The following is an 18593-nucleotide window of genomic DNA, read 5'->3' on the forward strand; positions in this document are numbered from 1 at the left end:
GTGGACAAGAATGAATAAAATATGTACTAAAACATTATGCACAGACAAAAAAAGAGGCTAAAATATTTTAAAGATTTTTATTATTATATGCACAAAAGTTATTGATAATACTTTACAAAAAAAGAAAAACAAGAACAAAAACCTATTTGCATTACATACAAATGATGCGCTCCTGGGAGAGAAAGACAAAATCAGTACTTGCTTACTCTACTACTGTGTTTGAAATTGATCTGTTTTTGACCTCTGACCTCTTTCTCTTTAGTGTCTCTCAATTCTCAAGTCCCAATACTTTATTGCCAAGAATCTGTTTAAAGAAACACACTCGTATCCCCCAAATACTGATAAATGCAAACAGCACCCCTCAGTCCCCATCATGAACAATGCCCCCTGTAGGTACAATGTATTGAATGTGGGATAATAGTGGTAAAATAACGTATCATCTTTCTCTCTCTTTCTCCAATCCTTGCGTCCTCTGTCTCAAGCACCGTAAACACTCTCATTACTGTATGTCATGTACAGGAACAGGTCTTCCTCGTGGTGTTCCTGAAAACAGACAGAGGTGATACATTTAGATCAGAAATTGTATTCATGTATTTTTAAATTGTATATTAGTTTAGATTCAAATTATAAAGTAAAAAAGTGTGTGCATATAGACTACTGTTCAAGCGTTTAGGGTCAGTCTCAAACTGCATGTATCAAACTGCCAGTCACATGATTTTGATGAGTGTTTTTAGAAACGTTACAAAATTTCAATGGTTCATGTGACTTTGTAAAGAAATAAAGTCGTTATTTTGTTTTTTTTTGGCGCACAAAAAGTATTCTCGTCTCTTCATAACATTAAGGTTGAACCACTATAGTCACATGAACTGTTTTTAAATATGTCTTTAGCAACTTTCTGGGCATTTGAAAATGTTAATTATCTTGCTGGCAATGGAGGCCTCACTGAGCCATTGGATTTTATCAAAAATATCTTAATTGTGTTCTGAACATGAACGAAGGTCTTACGGTTGTAGAACGACATAAGGTTGAGTAATTTTAATTTTGGGTGAACTAACCCTTTAACTATATCACATTTTATAGGTTTTTGTCTTTGTTTTTTTATTCATGACTTTATTTATTAATCATGTACTAATTAAAAAGAACATTTATACACTGCCCAGCCCAACAAAAAAAAAAAAAAAAACTGGATTTGGATTTAAATAGGCAAATGCTTTTTTACAGTGATTATTATGTTTCTAGCATGTTTTATGTTTGGCAACAGCTCTTCTAACCCTAAACAATGGAGTGTGTAGCTTTTCATTTCTTAAACAAACATGTATTAAGATGTATCATGACAATATTTTAGGATGAAAATGTCATCAGGCTCAAATTGTGAAATAAATAGTTGGGAGGGAGCATAAAGAATCATTTTCACACATGAATTGGCAACTCTGAGTCCAACCTTAAATTCATTGAATGTGTTTGGGATGTGCTGGAGGAGACTTTACAGAGTGCTCACCTCTTGCATTGTCAATACAAGATCTTGACTGAAAAACTATGCACCTCCTGATGAAAATAAATGTTGTGATGTTATTTCCATCAAGAGGTGCATCGATTTTTGGTCAAGATCTTGTATTAACAATGCAAGACTCAAGCACTCTGTAAAGTCTCCCCCAGCACATCCCAAAGTATGTCACCAAACATATAACATACTAGAAACATAATAATCACTGCAATAATGATCCAATCATAGACTCTTAAGCATTTGCCTATTAAAATCCAAGCCGAAATTTATTTTTTTGGGGCCAGGCAAATATGAGTATCTTACTCAGAACTAGTAAAGAGGGGTGCTTGAGTTACCTCATACACTGCAGACAGAGGGGAACTGGATGGAGGAAGGGAGTTTTTAACGAAAAAGAAGAGCGCTTCTTCTGGCCTCATAGACACCCGCTGTCTGATCAGGAAGCAGAGCTGGCCGACTGCAAGAAAAAGTGCAGAGAATGTCAGTCAGATCAAAACTGAAAAGTTTGTAAACAGTTTCATTTCTTCCTCAAAAGAAAGATTGAAATAGGGAAGTTCAGGGTCAGACAGAGTCTCATAAATTCTGAGCGGCCTTAATATACTGGCATATATCATTATGCAATGGTTATGGACAATCATGAGAAGAGGTGAATTTTCCAGTAAATTTACAGAAATTACATAATGCTGAGGACATGTATGAAATGTTGAGAAATGTATGAAACAGTTGTTACCTGTTAGGTCTGAAGGAACAAGGTATTTCTTTTTGTCAAGTTCAGGAGCTCGTGACCTTGCAGCTCTCTCCACAATTATCTAAAGAAACAAATAAATAAATATACAACTCTCCAAAAACATTCCTTTCAGAGCAATATAATATTCATTGAAAATTCTATCATCACTCTCATGTCATTCCATACCTGTATGACTTTCTTTCTTCTGTAAAACATAAAAGAAGATATTTCAAGAAGTGCCTCATACAGTGGAAGTAAATGGTCACCAAAACTGTTCGGTTACCAACATTCTTCAAAATATCTTCTTTTGTGCCCCACAGAAGAAAGACAGAAATACAAGTTTGGAATGACTTGAGTGTGAGTAAATGCTAATTTTTGGGTGAAGTAAAGCACTGAACCATCCTAATAATGCAACTGAAATGTATTCGTGTTTGTTATTATAGTTTCCAACCATGAGACTGACCGGAATTTTATCCGGATGTTTGGCGCGGACTCTTTCCCCCTCCGCTCTCCTGACCTCCAGTGGAACGCTTCGCTGATACTGGCTAGACATCTGAGGGCCGAACAATAACATCAACATTAAAATATAACTAACAAAAACATTTCAGGCTTCCTCATTTGATACATTAAATCATCTGCCTGATTAGTTATTGGCATTCATACACAGACAGAAATAAACACAGTGTCAGATCTGCATATTATTAAACATTTTTTATTCTCTGAATTAGTCAACCATATACTCTAGAAGTAACAAATTATTTTTCATCAAATGCTCTGGTCATTCTGCCACCCCACCGTGGGCTCTTCCTCTCCTTTGCCCTCAGTCCAGATGTTGTTCACATATACTTCTGCCATATGTTAAAATTCAAACCATGTGTAATTTTTCTACAAACCTAACACAAGCATTTTTTAAAGTCACCATGAAATCAAAATGGACTTTTTTTAATGAAATATTGCAGTATTTTATTAACGATATGTTTAATAATTAAATGATCCATGCATATCATTTTTTTTTTTTTAAATTCATGTGCCATCATAATCTTTATTCAAAATAACTTCCCTCTGATGACATGTTCATCGCCATGAGGGCGGGACAACCTGTCACTCAAATGAGATCACAGCTATGAAGGGCTATAACGAATAGAGTAGTCAAAGTTACACACTGTCCGCATTAGTTCATCCTGCACAACTTTACAGATTATTATGGCGTTTCATTGAAGTTTGTGGAAAATGCTTCAGAATCTTCTATTACTGTGGAACTAGACAGACTAGTGATGCCTGTTTGTTTTGTTTATGTTCACCCAAACATCCACTTGTGCCCTGCAGAGAAACCTTACATAATACAGACGTGCACACCCACCCCATTAGAACAGAAATTAAATACTCTCATATGACATTTTTGCATTTTGCCTTCCTATTTACTTTAATGTCTGAATTGATGAGTGTGTAAAAACATACCAGAGATTTTAGGGTCAATATCAGATCATGTATGCCAAAAATGACTCTGACCTGAGGGTGTCTTTTTCTGTGCCCTAAATAGCATCTTTTTTTTTTACTGAGCACTGCAGTTAGAGTTGCACTATATTCCTCACAAACATGTATTACAGTATGTGTAGTGTACTTCTTTTCTGGACAGGCACCATGGTAATTACATGTGCTTACTTGTGTAAATACCATGGTATATGAATATGATAGTTATTCACCACCGTGGTATATACCGTGTAATATCATAATTTTACCATGGTAACGCCATAGCATTTTTTGTAACCGTTGCCTGTATCCGAAACAGTTTGGAAGCCGTGTGACTCTTAGTGGTGTTGCAACAGGGAGTGCTGCAATGCGAAAACATGTCCTCCACAGTAATGCCCGCGCCTGAAACCCTCACACTCATAAACAATAATAATCTGCTGCCGTCAGAAAGTACATGATACTGTAAGATAACTGCGCCCATAACAACTGCTGAAGACGCGAGGCCGCGAGTTCACATGATATGATATGAGCTGCTGCTCCACACGATCCTTGATCAGGGAACAAAGTGAACTTAGTGCGGGTAACCGCGGGGCTGGTGTCTGACACTTTGAGCCACCACAACTCCACAACCGTTTCCACCATGAAACTAACCTTATCCACATTAAACCTCACACTGGGTGTGCTGATCATTGCGGTAAACACACAGAACATACGTTACCTTGGACGGCTACTGATAGATTCAGTAAGAAGTCAAATGTAACGCCCGTCTTCCCCGCTTGGACGAAGATCAGATGCCCGTATCAGCGCAGAATTTATGTTGGTCTCCAAAATCAATAACTTTATATTATAAATCGCCTTCTATGTTAAAGATGTCGACTGGCCCACTTCTCCCACTATAACAACAACAAATAATGTACCGCCTCATTCTGGAAACTAACCAATGAGAACTATAAAAACAGACTGACATAACGTCTAGCCATTTAGGCGAGAGAGAAGGCGGGATTTGAATGTGTTGACAGTGCTTCTATTGGCCAGAGTGAGCTGTCGCTCAAGTGTCCCCCTAGGTCAGTGGAACCAATCAAAATCGAGCAAAATTAGGCCAATGAAGAGAGCTCTACAGTATCTGTGTTACGTGTCTGACGTGTCCTTTTCTAGGCAAAACCAGCATGTGATTCTGGTTACAACCCAGGACAGAGACTGTATGTTTTTCTTAAACAACACTATGCACGTAAAAGTGTGACATTCGCCATTAACGCCCTAATGGTCTTCTTAAAAGATATTTATTTATTTGTTAAATAAATAAGTTAGTGTTTTAATTCAGTTTACTAGAACTATCAAACCTGGCGAAAACAAAGTGACAAAAGTAAGCTAGAACACAACTATACAATACACATACAGTATACAGTTGTATACAACAATACTTGTATCTGACCAGTGGTTGTCACTGATAAGAATTTCCCAGGCTTTATTATGCGCAGTGGCACAACAGTCATTACAGACTGACCCAGAAAGGGATTCAATTCAATTCACATTTATTTGTATAGCGCTTTTCACAATACATATCGTTTCAAAGCAGCTTTACAGAGAATGCAAGTCAACATCACAATTTAGAGAATGCAGTTAGCTAATAATGTAATAGTTTGGGCAAATAATTTACAATCCCTGTTAGCAGTTTAATTGAAGGTAGAAGCAATGAGCTCCTGGAAATAATCAATATATATTAACAATAATTAGGATATATAGAAATTTGGGAAAGTGCATGTTGATCCAGTTGTTGCGTCGTCTGGACTTAGAGGTGCCAATTCATGTGTGAATATGATTCTTCATGCTCTCTGAAACATTCTTTCACAATTTTAACCCTGATGAATCATCCTGGAATATGGCCATGATACATATTCCTGAGCAAAACAGAAAAAAATGGCTGACTGCCACTGAATCCAAAAAGACTGAAGAGGTCTAGAAAATACAAAATTTATTTGATCAATTGGATTCAGTGTGCGGTCAGCCATTTTGTCTGTTTTGCTAAAGTATATCTTTTTTGGTTCTACGCACTTGAAGGAAAAGGAAATTTTTTCAACTGAGAGCGCAACAATTTTTTCTGATGCATGATACATATTCCAACATGGTTGTTTAAGAAATTAAATGCAACACACTCCATCTGTAAGAGTTAAAAGAACCATTGCCAAATATAAGAAACATAATAATCACTGTAATAATGATCCATTCATAGGTTCTTAAGTATTTACCTATAAAAATCCAAACAGTGACTTTTTTTTTCTTCAGTTTTTTATCTTATTTTAACGCTTGTTTTTATCTTGTTTTTAGGCCGGGCAGCGTATCTTGATTTTTTTCAGTTGTTTTATCTTATTTTAATGCTTGTTTTTATCTTTTTTTTAATTTTATTTTATTTAAGTCATCTTGAGACCCTCTTGGAAGTTTGTTGAGGCCCCTGGTTGAGAACCACTATTCCTCAGGGATCCTCAAATTAGTATCAGATTTTCCACAATACTTATTTATATCAGTTTGCTTGTTTTGTATATTGTCTGTAATGTTTATTACTGTTCTTATTTATTGCAATATGTTCTGTGTCTATTGTGTGAATTCTGAACCTTGTTTTTGTAATGTACACCTTTTTAATGATATGTATTTATTTTATTGTATGTTGTACATAGAATAAATCTTGGGGCTGCTAAGAAATATGGGAAATATTATATATATATATAATCGATTGTTATAATCGATCGAACTGAATCGATTGTTTTATTATGTTAGAAAGGCCAATTTTGGCCTTCTCTGTGTCGGTTCAGCTGTTCGTGTGCAGAACATTCTGTCGTCCTATCAATGAGAGAAGGTGGCAGAATTTCCGGCGTCATCACCATCATCATCATCTTCAGCCATTTTGTTAGAGGTGTTGACGTTTAACCGTAGAGTTCGGCGAAGTAGTTGATATGGGCTCCAGTATAATCCAAATATCAACTGGAACTTGGTTTATTTAAGGTATTCGGTATTTACTACTGTTAAGCAGCTTTTGTACGCGATTTTCTACAAAACATCCTATTCTGAACGTTAGAACTATTACTTTTCTCATATTTGCGTAGAATTTTCGGACGAGCTAACAGTAGCTAATTCGTTAGCTCTGGCAAAATGGCTGCGAACGCGGCACAGCAAGCCCCGACAACGAATTGGTAAGATTTATACACTTTACAAATCCATATCATCATAGTACACGTCGTTTGCCACACCATTTTGACTTTTAAACGGTTGCCTTTTTACAAATGGAAGACATTAGCAAACATATATGAGGTTAAATGGGTGTAAATATGCGTACATACCCCAAGTGTGTAACGTTAGCGAATTCTTTTGTCACAGTCACTTATGACTTAGTTATTGGTTGAAAACGACATTTAAATTTTAGTTTAAATGACATTAGAAAATTTAGTCCACATTCAAATTTGTCTCAAGTCGAATTAACGTTTGACCTGTGTATAGACCTTATTCACAGCAAGCCATCTTTGATTTTAAACTGCTACGAAAGCGAGGCTGTGAGGGATAGATATACATCTATTCGGTGGGTTGTTGTACTGTTATTTAATGTGTTTTTGGATTGTTCTGCTGACGAAACACTGTAAAAATATCTTTCCAAGAAATTTCAATAGACAAAAAACTCCCGACAGTATGAGCTGTGGAAAATTGTAAGTGATCTAGGAGCTTAATACAGCTTTTTACAGCGGATGCCATTGAAAACACGGTAAGTCTATCCCTCACAGACTCGCTTTCATACCTGTCATGGCGCAGCTCTGAATAAGGTCTATTAGAGGCCTCATTACATCCTTGATTGTAGTCTTACCATTATGGCATTTGCCAACACACTTTTTAGTAATGTAAGCTAGGCGTAGAATGGGTAATAACTGTTAACAAAATGTTCATGACTCACTTTCAGATATTAAAGTGTACAGATATTGTTATAAACTGGTTGCTGTTAGTCAGTTTTTATTTGTATGTGAACTCTTATATGTTGCATGGGTCAGGGTCTTGTGTAGATGCCTAAAAGTGTACTGGAACCTTCTAGATATGGTATAACCTAAAGTCAGATATACATTGTTGTCATTCACAGGCCGTATGGTAGTAATTCAGGTGGAGAGGGCCCAGTCCATGAAAACCCAGAATGGGAAAAAGCCAGACAGGCTCTAGCTTCCATCAGTAAAAGTCAGAACTCAACCAAGACTTCACCAACCAATCGCACCGCCCAACAGGTTAGTGTTTTTTAAAGTTGCATCACCTGTGTATGCCCATTTTGTGTTGTGTGGTTAAATGGTTGATTCTGTTCTGTTTTCTATTGTTTCTTAGGCTGAACAGTACCAGACGACAGTTACAGACTCCTCTGCAATGCAACAACAGCAGCAACAGTACTATCAGCAGTGGTATCAACAGAACCAGCAGCAGTATGCTGGTTACCCATATCCCTATAACTACTACTACCCCATGCCTCCGGTAAATAAATGCACTCCTTCGTATTCTTCCAGCATGTACCTGTATACAGTCTGTTTGTGTTTGCGTTTCCTATACTAAAATATAATGCAAGTATAATAGGCCTAGTCTTTTACAGTGAACTGAACTACAACTGCTTTCTATAGCTGAATTACCCTGCATCTGCTTCTGGCAGGATAACTGTAGTAGGTTTAATAAACCGTCTGCAGTTAAAAATGAACATAGAAACTGCTACTAATTTTAATAATAAGAATGTTTTACATTTTAACATTTTACTTTAATTTACTCTAGATGAGTTAAATTAAAACATTACATGACTTTTGCCCTGATTTTTGCTCAGATTTGCAGTTTAAAAGAGTTAATGCTAGTTACTGAAAGTTGGAGCCCGAGTTGACGTTTCACAGAAAATCTATAATAAAAAATTATTAGTATTATTATCAGTTGGATAATATCAACATATTTGATATATTGAGACAAATTTAGTTAGATTTTTATTAATATGTTTGAATTGGGATTTATTTTTTTATATTCAGTTTTGTTTGTCAAGTTTTACTATTTTTTTCTTGTTTTGTTTTTTTTTCTTTAAAAATGTCTATGTAGTTTTTATTTTTATTCAATTTTCTATTTTTTTTTACATCATTAAATTAATGTTTAACACTGAGCGTGAAAACACCGAAGAAAAGTATTCCGGAAGAGAGAACACAATCGATGCTGAGTTAATCATTGGTATCTGAAAACAGATTTATTCTCACATGTTCTTTTACAAAATATAATTTATATTAATTTTCCACAGAATTATGCAAACTGAAGAGCTTGAAACAGCATACAGAACGCAGTTTTCTTCCGTGCATGTGTGTTATGAGTCATCATTAGAGCTGTCAATCATATTATGTGATCATAATTCACTTTTTTTTTTTTCTTTTTCTCCCTTCCTTCAGTATGGAGGATCATATCCTCCAGGACAGTATGGTGTTCCAGGGGGCTACCAGACACCCACTACACCCACTGGACAGGTATAGACTTTTATATATCATTGGGAGCTACTGCTGGCCAAATGTATATCACCTGGTTGTGTAAATTAAGTAATTCATTCCTTCTCCCTCTCTCTCTCTCTCTTTCAGACCCCTTCCATGCCTATGGTGGATGATCAATCCTCCAGCTATCCCTCCCAGCCCCCTCCTCCTGCAACCCCTCAACCTCCCCCTCAGAGTCCTACATCCTCTGACCAGCCCCCACCCCTCCTCCACCCCCATACCTCCCCCACCCAATGCCCAGTATCCTCCTCCACCATCCCAGACCCCCTACAGCCCTAATGGTACCATGCCATACAGCCCTACGGATTCCAACCCCATGATGCGGGGCTACAATCCTGGGCAGATTCGGCCAGGGTACCAGGGTTACCAAGCTCCCCCATATCAGCCCCCTCAGCAGCAGGCTCCAGGACAGGGCCCATATGGAGGCGCAGGCATGGTGGATTGTAAGAAACCTAACACTGGCAATATGAACAAAGGTGGACAGCAGCTGTGGCAGCGCATGAAACGTATGTGTCTCTGTGTGCTTGTGTGTGCTGAATATGTCATTTTAAGAATATCCTCCTAATGTTTTCTTTCTTCAACAGAGGCTCCTGGAACAGGTGCTGTCAAATTTAACATACAAAAGCGCCCATATGTCATGGCCAGTCAGAACTTCCCTTCAGCTGAACAAGCCCCTGGATTGGGATCCCCCAATGCGACAAACCCATTGCCTGGGTCTGTTGTTGCAACATCTACAACTTCAGCCGGAAGTTCCCAAACTCGGTAAGCGTACTGGCTAATATTTACAATTAAAAGGCTGGTTGGAACATGCTTGTGTCTCCGTAGCAACCGACTACATCTCTCTAGATTGAACAGATAATTAGAGCTGTGCATTTGAATGCATTGTATCACCCATATTAGCTCAGTGATATTAAATTAATGTCAGAAATCAATAAAAACATTATCTTTTTGGGGGATTCTTGAAGGCCTCAGGACTGGCCACAGGCCATGAAAGAGTATGTACAGCGTTGCTTCACAGCCTGTGAATCTGAAGAGGATAAGGATCGTACAGAAAAAGTACTGAAAGACCTTCTGCAGTCCAGACTACAGGATGGCTCTGCTTACACCATTGACTGGACCAGAGAACCTCTGCCAGAGTGAGTTGCATCTCTATTCTGTAATTTTCTATTTTTTGTAAAGTTCAGCATTCCTTGTTCTATAAGTGGATTATTCAAGCTACTTAACTATTGGCACTAAACGTATATGAAATAAATCCTAGTACAAGATTTTTTTCAGTAATTTTAAATCTAGGTATAATCAAGTTGTTTTTACTAGGTGCCATTTTGGTCATTCAAGATGTAGACTTAATGCGGACAAGGTGTATAAAATAAATAAATTGGCACTAAATAACTGTTTTCTTTATCAGCCTGAAGCAAAAGCAGTCTCGCTGGGAGGTGGTTCCTCAACGCTCTCAGGAGAATGCTCTTGGGAGAGGTGGAGCCACCCGTGGCAGAGGCGGGGCCAGGCTGGGTAACTACAGAAATGTCTTTTCTCAGAGAAGCCCCTCCTCCAGCTCATCCCACTCCTCATCACGATCCCCATCCCCTCACAGCCGACACAGGGACAGGAGTAGACATCACCGCAGGTAATCCACAGGGTTGCAAAGTTACTTATTTACCAACACTTTAATGTACGGCTGTCACGATTCCTCAATTAAATTTAAGTACTCGGTTTAAAAAAATGCTTGATTGCAGTTTACCCCTGTCGATTAACTGGTGAAATACCGGAAATGCCACATTCCAAGAACGAGAATCCATGAACCACTTTATCAGACCACTTTATAAAGTTTTGTTCAATATAACCATATAATTATTTGCTTTTGGTACTTTATTTGAACCAATTATTATTGCCACATTGTTGTTATATAGTTATATATATATATTTAATAAATTTTAAAGGCTATTGTTTACTACTTTAATTACCACAAATTATCCAAGAACTCTCGATTACCAAAATAATAATTATTGACAGCGCTACTTTAAATCATCACGTGAAGTATTATAGAAATTGGATATCAGCAGAATTTGAATGGTGACTCTCTTTCTTCTGCAGTGATTCTGGCTCCCAATCAGATAGCAGCATGTCAAGTGATCCTCGCCTCCCATTGTCCCGGCGGCAACAAAAGGGTGGCCGAGGCCGTGGGGCAGAAAGAGAGCGAGGTAGAGGAGCTGCAGGAGAGAGAGGCAGAGGAAGAGGCAAAGCAAACAGAGGGCGAAGGTGAGATATCATTGTTTGTTTGTACACCAAAATTAAATGCCAATAATGTTTTTAACATTAGTTAGCCAATGTTTTCATGACATTTTGGTCAGTATGAGACAAAGTAGCCAATTTAATACATTGCTATTAGCCTCACTGCCTTCTCCTCTGACTTTTATCAGAAATATGGAAGACCTAACGAGCGGTATTGGTAAAAAGCGGAAAGGTGGTAATGCAGGCCTTGACTTTCATGACCCAAATCGTGAAGCAAAGAAGCAGAGCCGTGCAGCACGCTTCCACACTAAATTACGCACTGAGCCCTTGGTGTTAAACATCAATGTTTTTGATGTCCCCAACGGCACCCAGGAGGGGCTGAGTTGGGATGAATGCCCCATAGTCGGCACCTGCCAGGACATCACCAAAAACTACCTGCGCCTCACCTGTGCTCCTGACCCTGCAACCGTCAGACCTGTACCTGTGAGTGTTTCTGAAAGTGTTGCTTTTCTTTAGGGATCTGTTTAATGGTTATAGATCTGTGATTAACACTGGATGCTGTATGTGTTATTCATGGGTTGTACAATGGCAGTTTCATTGAAGATTTGTATTGAATCTTTTCTTATATTTCAGGTGTTGCGCAAGTCCCTGATTGCAGTAAAAGCTCATTGGAAAACCAATCAGGATTACTTGTACGCATGTGAACAAATGAAGTCAATACGACAGGATCTCACTGTGAGTAACACTTACTAGTACCACTTACCTGCCTTACTTTTTTTCTCATGTGCCCCCAGTTTCACAGACGAGGCTTGAGTTAGTCCTAGACAAAATGCATGTTTGAGCTGTTTCAACTGAGAGCAACTTGCACTGACATATCTTAAAATATGCCAATGTTATTGTTTTGTCTCAAGATGCACACCAGTAATGTTTTTTTCTGGGGTACGTTTATTAAATCTACTGAAATACCCTAATTAAGAACTAAGGCCTAATCCTAGCTTTGTCCAAGCCCTGTCTGTGAAACCGGGCAATAGTGTCTCATCTTGAAATCTTGTCATTCAGGTTCAAGGTGTGCGTACAGACTTCACCGTGGAGGTCTACGAGACTCATGCTCGCATCGCTCTGGAAAAGGTATGTGGTGTAAAGTCAGCTTTGATTTAAACGGCACATTTATCCTTTTTTGGACTAAACATATATTTCGACTTGTCAGGGCGACCACGAGGAGTTCAACCAGTGCCAGACCCAGCTGAAGGCCCTTTATAAAGACTGCCCATCAGACAACGTTGGAGAATTCACTGCCTACAGAATTATCTACTACATCTTTACTAAAAACTCTGGAGGTATAAATTGCCTTTTCTGTTTAATCACTAGTTCAAGTAGGGCTGTGCGATATGACGATATATATCATTACCATGAAGTAAAAGGTCTATCGTTAGAAATTTTGCTATATCGTGGTATGTAAATATATTGCACTATTGACACTTGAGAGTGATAAAATGCATGAATGAGAATATAAAGAGCGGGACGTGCTTGATGTTAAGAGTTATAAGCGGAATATATCCTGAAAAGGAATTCGGTGCAGCGCTCGTGCTGACTGGCACACTGCCAAAGTGCACGCATGAAACCTGCCTCTCAGAAGGCGATCGCGAATTAGAGATGTTTTCAATGTTTAAGTGTATTAAGCACAATAAGTAGACACATTATTAATGCTAATCAAACAACAAAAAAGAAAATCTCACTGCTTTCTTTTTGTAACTTTAATAAGAATAAATGTATATTTAATTTACACAGTAATGAATATGCTTTTTTTTTTTTTATACCTGTTGATTACTTTATACATTTTCTAGTGCTTGAAGTTTTTTCATGTAGGTCTATTTCATCTGTCTTTGTTCTATTGTAGTTTGTTTTATTTGCTCTTTATCACAGTTTATTTGTCTTCAGTAAGCTTGAGAGTTTTTTTAGGCTAGTATTAATTTTTAAAATTCTATTGAAATTGGTGATAATTATGAAATTTCAATGATATGGACAATTTTGATATAATCTTATTTAAAGCAAAAACAACTATATCGTGATATATATCGTTATCGTGATATAAAATTACTCATATCGTGATATAAGATTTTGGTCATATCACCCTGCCCTAAGTTCAGGTATTACTTTTACTATTTTGTACTCCAATTTTTATTGCTCTTGCTGCATTTATCTTAGACCTGACCACCGAGCTTGTGTACCTGACCCCTGAACTTCGTGCTGATCCATGTGTAGCTCATGCTCTTGAGCTCCGTACTGCCTGGGCTCTTGGAAACTTCTACCGGTTCTTCAAACTCTATCAGAAAGCTCCACGTATGGCTGCTTACCTTATTGACAAGTTTGCAGAGCGTGAAAGAAATCTAGCGCTGAGGGCCATTCTTAAAACGTGAGTACAAATGCCAGGGAAATTACTTGCAAAAAATTATGCTATTGATGATTTGAAGTCTAAAGTTTTCCCTCTAATTTTTCCTTTTCTGTCACAGGTTCAGGCCCTCTGTGCCGGTGGAGTATGTGCAGTCCAGCTTGGCCTTCCCAGATTTAGACTCATGTTTAGCATTTCTAGCAGGGCTTGGGGTTACATTCACCCCCTCTGACCCAAGCAAAATAGACTGTAAAGTCAGCACATCCTGTCTTACAACCTCGTAGTATGGGGAAAGGGTTGACCAGACGATTTACACTTAAAGAGCTTATAAAGACAGAATGTAGATAAGGGACCAGATATCTGCATAATAGACACATATTCAGAGTCTAGAGCTGATCATATATATGAGAGATATCTCAGATTTATTAACTCTTGTAGAGTGATGGACATTCTGACAGATGGACAGTTGACATCCATATACAGGGATTTAGGTGTCATTTCAAGACCCAGTATAGTCTATTCACACAGCCCATTTAGTGAAGTATCAGGCAACCAAGTACTTGCAGATTATCCCTTATCCTAATAGAAAAAAGGAACACAGGGCAAAGATCTGATGGGGTCAGGTCAGCAGGTCATGTCAGGTCCCACGTCATAGAGCTCAAAAAGAATTTTCAAGCTAACAGTGTTGTGTGTTCTCATGTTTCTCTCCTCTCAAGCAAACAGCCACAAAGCTCAAGACCTGAAAACATCACAATTAATGCTGAATATAATGTGAGCCAGTTTCCACCAACAGCGTACCAGCTCATCAAGTCTGTGTGAAGGCAAAGGATTATTCTTCAAGATTTTTTTCATCTTTAATGGACTTTAAAGCCAAGTGAGCTTCAGTGCAATCCTTCAAGCAAGAAGATGGTTTGTATGCCCTATCTTTCTCTTTGCCTGAGATGTCTTCAGTAAGTCAGGTGGAGGTGCCTCACTTCATCTCTAGGATCCTTATGCCCATAATATTTGGACTGAGTTAAAACAAGGTCACCTTCAGAAATGCAGATTAGGCCTTATTTTTGCACCATCACCAGTTCTGCCCCCCCTTTCCACACAGTCCCACACGACGTTCAACACTCAAGAAGCCGGGCTTCATTAGTCATAGATACCATCCTAATCATTCCTCGACACCCAGGAAGCACAGCTCAGTGACTCAAAATCTTTCATTTCCACCTCAGCTGTGATCTGAATAGGGCCAACCGTTCTAAAGTCATCCAGGTCCATCTAGGGCCACTAAGTTTCATTCACCACTAAGTTTGACCACAAGCCACTGAAGATCCAAGTCTCCTCAAGCACCACCCAACATAGATGGTCCCTACACCCAACACGCAGTCAGCCTGACCAACTTCATTCATTCAGAAGGAAACGCAAGATCAGTTTTCCCTCAAAGCAAGATGGCGGTTGTAGCCTGTCTTCTCTCCACTAGCTACCTCATTCCTGCAAGGGCATCCACTCTCCTGCTGGGGTTTGGAAACACATGGGTTTGTATGGCTCCTTAAGCTTCGGCCACATCTACTGGTAATGGCTGGTAAGAAGGACTTGATGTTTTGAAAAAGCGTGGTGGATCTTCGTTCAGCTTGGGTTGAGGTGTTACCACGTTGAACGACATGCTTGGCTTGATGTCTTTTAACCCTGCTGGCAGGTTGTGAATTTTTCATCTCATTTTGAAACGGGCCTAATACTGAACCCTGTTGCACCCCTTATCTGTAAGATCGACACCAAAAGATCTGCTCATTTTACACGAATATTACTGTGGTGCAGTAGTAAGTCTCAGAGATTCATATGGCATCGTGGTCTTAATCTAGCCAATTGAAGCATGAACATTATAGTAAAAAAAATTGTACCAATTCAAAGTTTTACAAAGTTCATCTAATGCTCCTTAATATCTAATGGACTGCTTTAAATTTGTTTCATTGGAGTCGTCACCCAAACGCCATTTTCACTGCAAATGAGTGAGGAGCTTTTTAGCATTTTTGCTGTCCAAGTAATCAGGTTTATTAAATGCGATTAACATTCTTCGAGCATGGATAAGGCTTGGGTCTGAAATATGTGTGCTTAAGCAAGATGTGCTCAGGGCCACTATGAGCAGAAAGCATCCCTAATATCTCATCTGTGAAATATGTACATACGTGCTCATGCAAATAATGTGAGATTTATTTTTCTCTCATAGTACTTTGGTTTATTAGTTTATTTTTGTTTGTACAATGGTAAGTGTCATTTTGATTTATTCAGTAATTTTGCTGGCAGTTTTTAAAGTTTAAATATTTTGGGTGGTGAGCAGGTGCACACTGATACGCAGTTTAGTGCAAAGTGAAATTTTCACATTAAAATTCTTCTAAAAATGTCATGCTCCCCTAGACACGAAATAAATTACATGTTAGAAAGTAAGACTTAGAATCCACACTCATGTAGGAGGCAGAGATTCATGAATTGACAATGTAATGCCAAATATATCCCTTGTTTATTGTTAATATTCCCAAGCAGTTATTTTTGTTTCCTGTACTTATTTCTTTGTCATTTTAACTTAATTGCCTTCCTTCCTGTTTTGTTAATCTTCCTCTTTTCCCCATTCAGCTTTTTTTCTTTTTTCTTTTTTTTTTTTTGCGCATTCATACCTGTAATAAACATGTTACTTGTTAGACACCAAACTATCCAACAACAAGGGGAATATTTGGTTTAAGAACAGTTTCTAACACATTACATATTGTTTGTCTAGATTTTTTTTCTTCCAAAGATATTAATCCTTTAAATTGTAACGTGTCCTAAAGGGATAGTTCACCCAAAAATGAAAATTCTGTTATTTTCTCACCCTCAAGTTGTTTCAGACCTGTGTTCAGCAGAAGGAAGAAATTCATACAGGTTTGGAACAACTTGAGGTTGAGTAAATGACACATTTTTCATTTTTTGGTGAACTATCCATTTAACTGATGTGACTTTGAGGTCAAATGAGTACTGAAGACTGCAGTATATATAGAAGTTTGGTTAATGTTTTTCTTTTCTTCTTTTTTTTTTTTTTTTTTTTAAGTTTATTTTGACTACTTTAGGGCTTCATTCTGTTTGAATGTTTGTATTTGATTGTACATTGTAAATGAATAATTTGCTGATGCTACTGGTTGCCACACTGACTTTGCTCTCCTCTCCTTCTCAACCTTCAACCCCTCCCATCCCTTGTTCTCCTCTCTCCTGCACTCCTTCATTACCAGATCTCTCTCTTCTTGCAGTCATGCCCAATCGGAGCAAAGCAAGAGATGAAAAGATGAGGGCAAAACTAATCCAGAGGCACACTGGAAAATGGCCATTGAGACATCCAGACATCGGCCAATTGAATCTTCAATGTGCCTGTTGTTGTCTGATGCTTGTCATTTTGAGAGCTTGGTGATTTTCAGTTTGCATTGTTTTTCTTTTTTATGCCAATCTCAATTTCTATAAAATGACAAACACCTTGTCAGTCTAAAGATGATGTATGGGTTGTATTTCAGGATTGGCTCCATGTAGTGTTTAGTAGAATTGCTGCTGTATGTTCAGGTGTGTCTTTTGTCTATTCTTAACATTGTTTATTTATTTATTTTTTTTCCTAACTATCTTTTGTGTTAACTGATTTAGTTTTTTTTTTTTTAAAGCAATTACTGTACTTAACTGCTGTTTTGTTTTTGGACTGAACAGGTTTCTGATGTTTAACTTGGAGGTTTAAAATAAGCTGTAGAATTGCATACTTGACATACCTGGACATACAGATGGTTAGAGACATTTTAAACCCCTATATAAACTCTAGGTATCTAAGCAACAGGTTTGAGAAATCCTTACAGTTAATGTCCTCAGGTCTTTAAAGTTCACTGCAGTTTCTAATGATAATGGAGATTGGCTGCCCATAATGAATATTACTTAAGGATTGTCCAAAGCAATGTTAATCTCAATTGATGCCACTGTTTTTTCTTTCATGAAATGTATTTTTAGCCTATGCTGTTGTAGTCGTGTAATATTTTCACAGCAGTATTACTAACGGTCTTGTCCCTCTCTTCAAATGTTGCCTGTCCTCTTCTTGCACATCGAATTTCTTTAACTTCTTTCCTCTGCATCAAATCTTTGCTTTTCTTTTAGTTCATATAGTTTGTTGTACTTAGATTTGCCTCTGTAAGTGTTCTCTTACATTTTCAACTTTAGCCATTGACTTTTTGCCTTGTCTCATCCCTATTTTTTTTTTCTCCAGCCATCTGATTTTTTTTTTTCTGCATGTTCCCGTCTCTCTCTCCTTTTCTTCTGTATTGTACTATAATGCAGTGTTGCGATTTGGTTTATATTTGGTCAGTGCTTGGCAGTAAGTATTTTGACAGGACTGTGCTTGTATCTGTTTCTTCTTTTACAGCTCCATCTCTCAAAGCCCTAATGTCTCTGCCCTGAAAGAAAATACTGCCGTTTGTAGATGCTGATCTGTACATAATGTACATACTTTATCTTGTGAGAAAAATAAAGCAAAATAAAGAATATGATGTACAGATTGTGATCCAGTGGTGGAAACCATTAGAATTGTCTTCTAAATATGAAAAGTTTGTGTGTTCCCTGCTGTGTGTTTTATAAAGTAGTTTAGAACCTAGTAAAGTATATTTCACTTTAAGTTTGAAGTATGATAAAGTGATTTATACAATACAGGTACACTAACATTAAATTGGAGTCACTAACATTTAATGCTTTAAAACGGCAAGGTTTCAATTAGATGCT

General features: G+C 37.8%; 2 protein-coding genes across 2 annotated transcripts; one reads left to right on the forward strand and one right to left on the reverse strand.

Moving 5' to 3' along the window:
• Window positions 1-63: 63 nt before the first annotated feature.
• On the reverse strand, window positions 64-4614 carry zgc:92606 (uncharacterized protein LOC100000242 homolog). Its single transcript, XM_048152376.1, has 5 exons — window positions 4417-4614; window positions 2692-2781; window positions 2232-2310; window positions 1840-1958; window positions 64-543 (listed from the first exon to the last, which is right to left on the reverse strand). Exons 2-5 carry the CDS (start codon window positions 2779-2781, stop codon window positions 478-480), a joined length of 354 nt encoding a protein of 117 aa, XP_048008333.1. The 5' UTR covers window positions 4417-4614; the 3' UTR covers window positions 64-477.
• Window positions 4615-6587: 1973 nt separating this feature from the next.
• On the forward strand, window positions 6588-18378 carry leng8 (leukocyte receptor cluster (LRC) member 8). The gene is given in 16 exon segments (XM_048153630.1): window positions 6588-6883; window positions 7813-7951; window positions 8046-8189; window positions 9125-9199; window positions 9308-9420; window positions 9422-9726; window positions 9805-9982; window positions 10186-10356; window positions 10626-10844; window positions 11312-11476; window positions 11638-11932; window positions 12083-12184; window positions 12509-12577; window positions 12657-12786; window positions 13655-13862; window positions 13960-18378. Coding segments are annotated over 16 exon segments (2517 nt in total). The 5' UTR covers window positions 6588-6842; the 3' UTR covers window positions 14123-18378.
• Window positions 18379-18593: the final 215 nt, after the last annotated feature.

Source organism: Megalobrama amblycephala, linkage group LG13, assembly GCF_018812025.1.
Source record: "Megalobrama amblycephala isolate DHTTF-2021 linkage group LG13, ASM1881202v1, whole genome shotgun sequence".
Taxonomy (NCBI): Eukaryota; Metazoa; Chordata; class Actinopteri; order Cypriniformes; family Xenocyprididae; genus Megalobrama; species Megalobrama amblycephala.

What these genes read in the sequence shown, in the direction of transcription:
- zgc:92606 (XM_048152376.1), bottom strand. Translation starts at nt 2,781, where the DNA reads ATGTCTAGCCAGTATCAGCGAAGCGTTCCACTGGAGGTCAGGAGAGCG. An exon ending in AACATCCGGATAAAATTCCG is followed by an intron (nt 2,311 to 2,691) that starts GTCAGTCTCATG and finishes TTGTTTCTTTAG; the next exon opens with ATAATTGTGGAGAGAGCTGC. An exon ending in TGTTCCTTCAGACCTAACAG is followed by an intron (nt 1,959 to 2,231) that starts GTAACAACTGTT and finishes TTTTTCTTGCAG; the next exon opens with TCGGCCAGCTCTGCTTCCTG.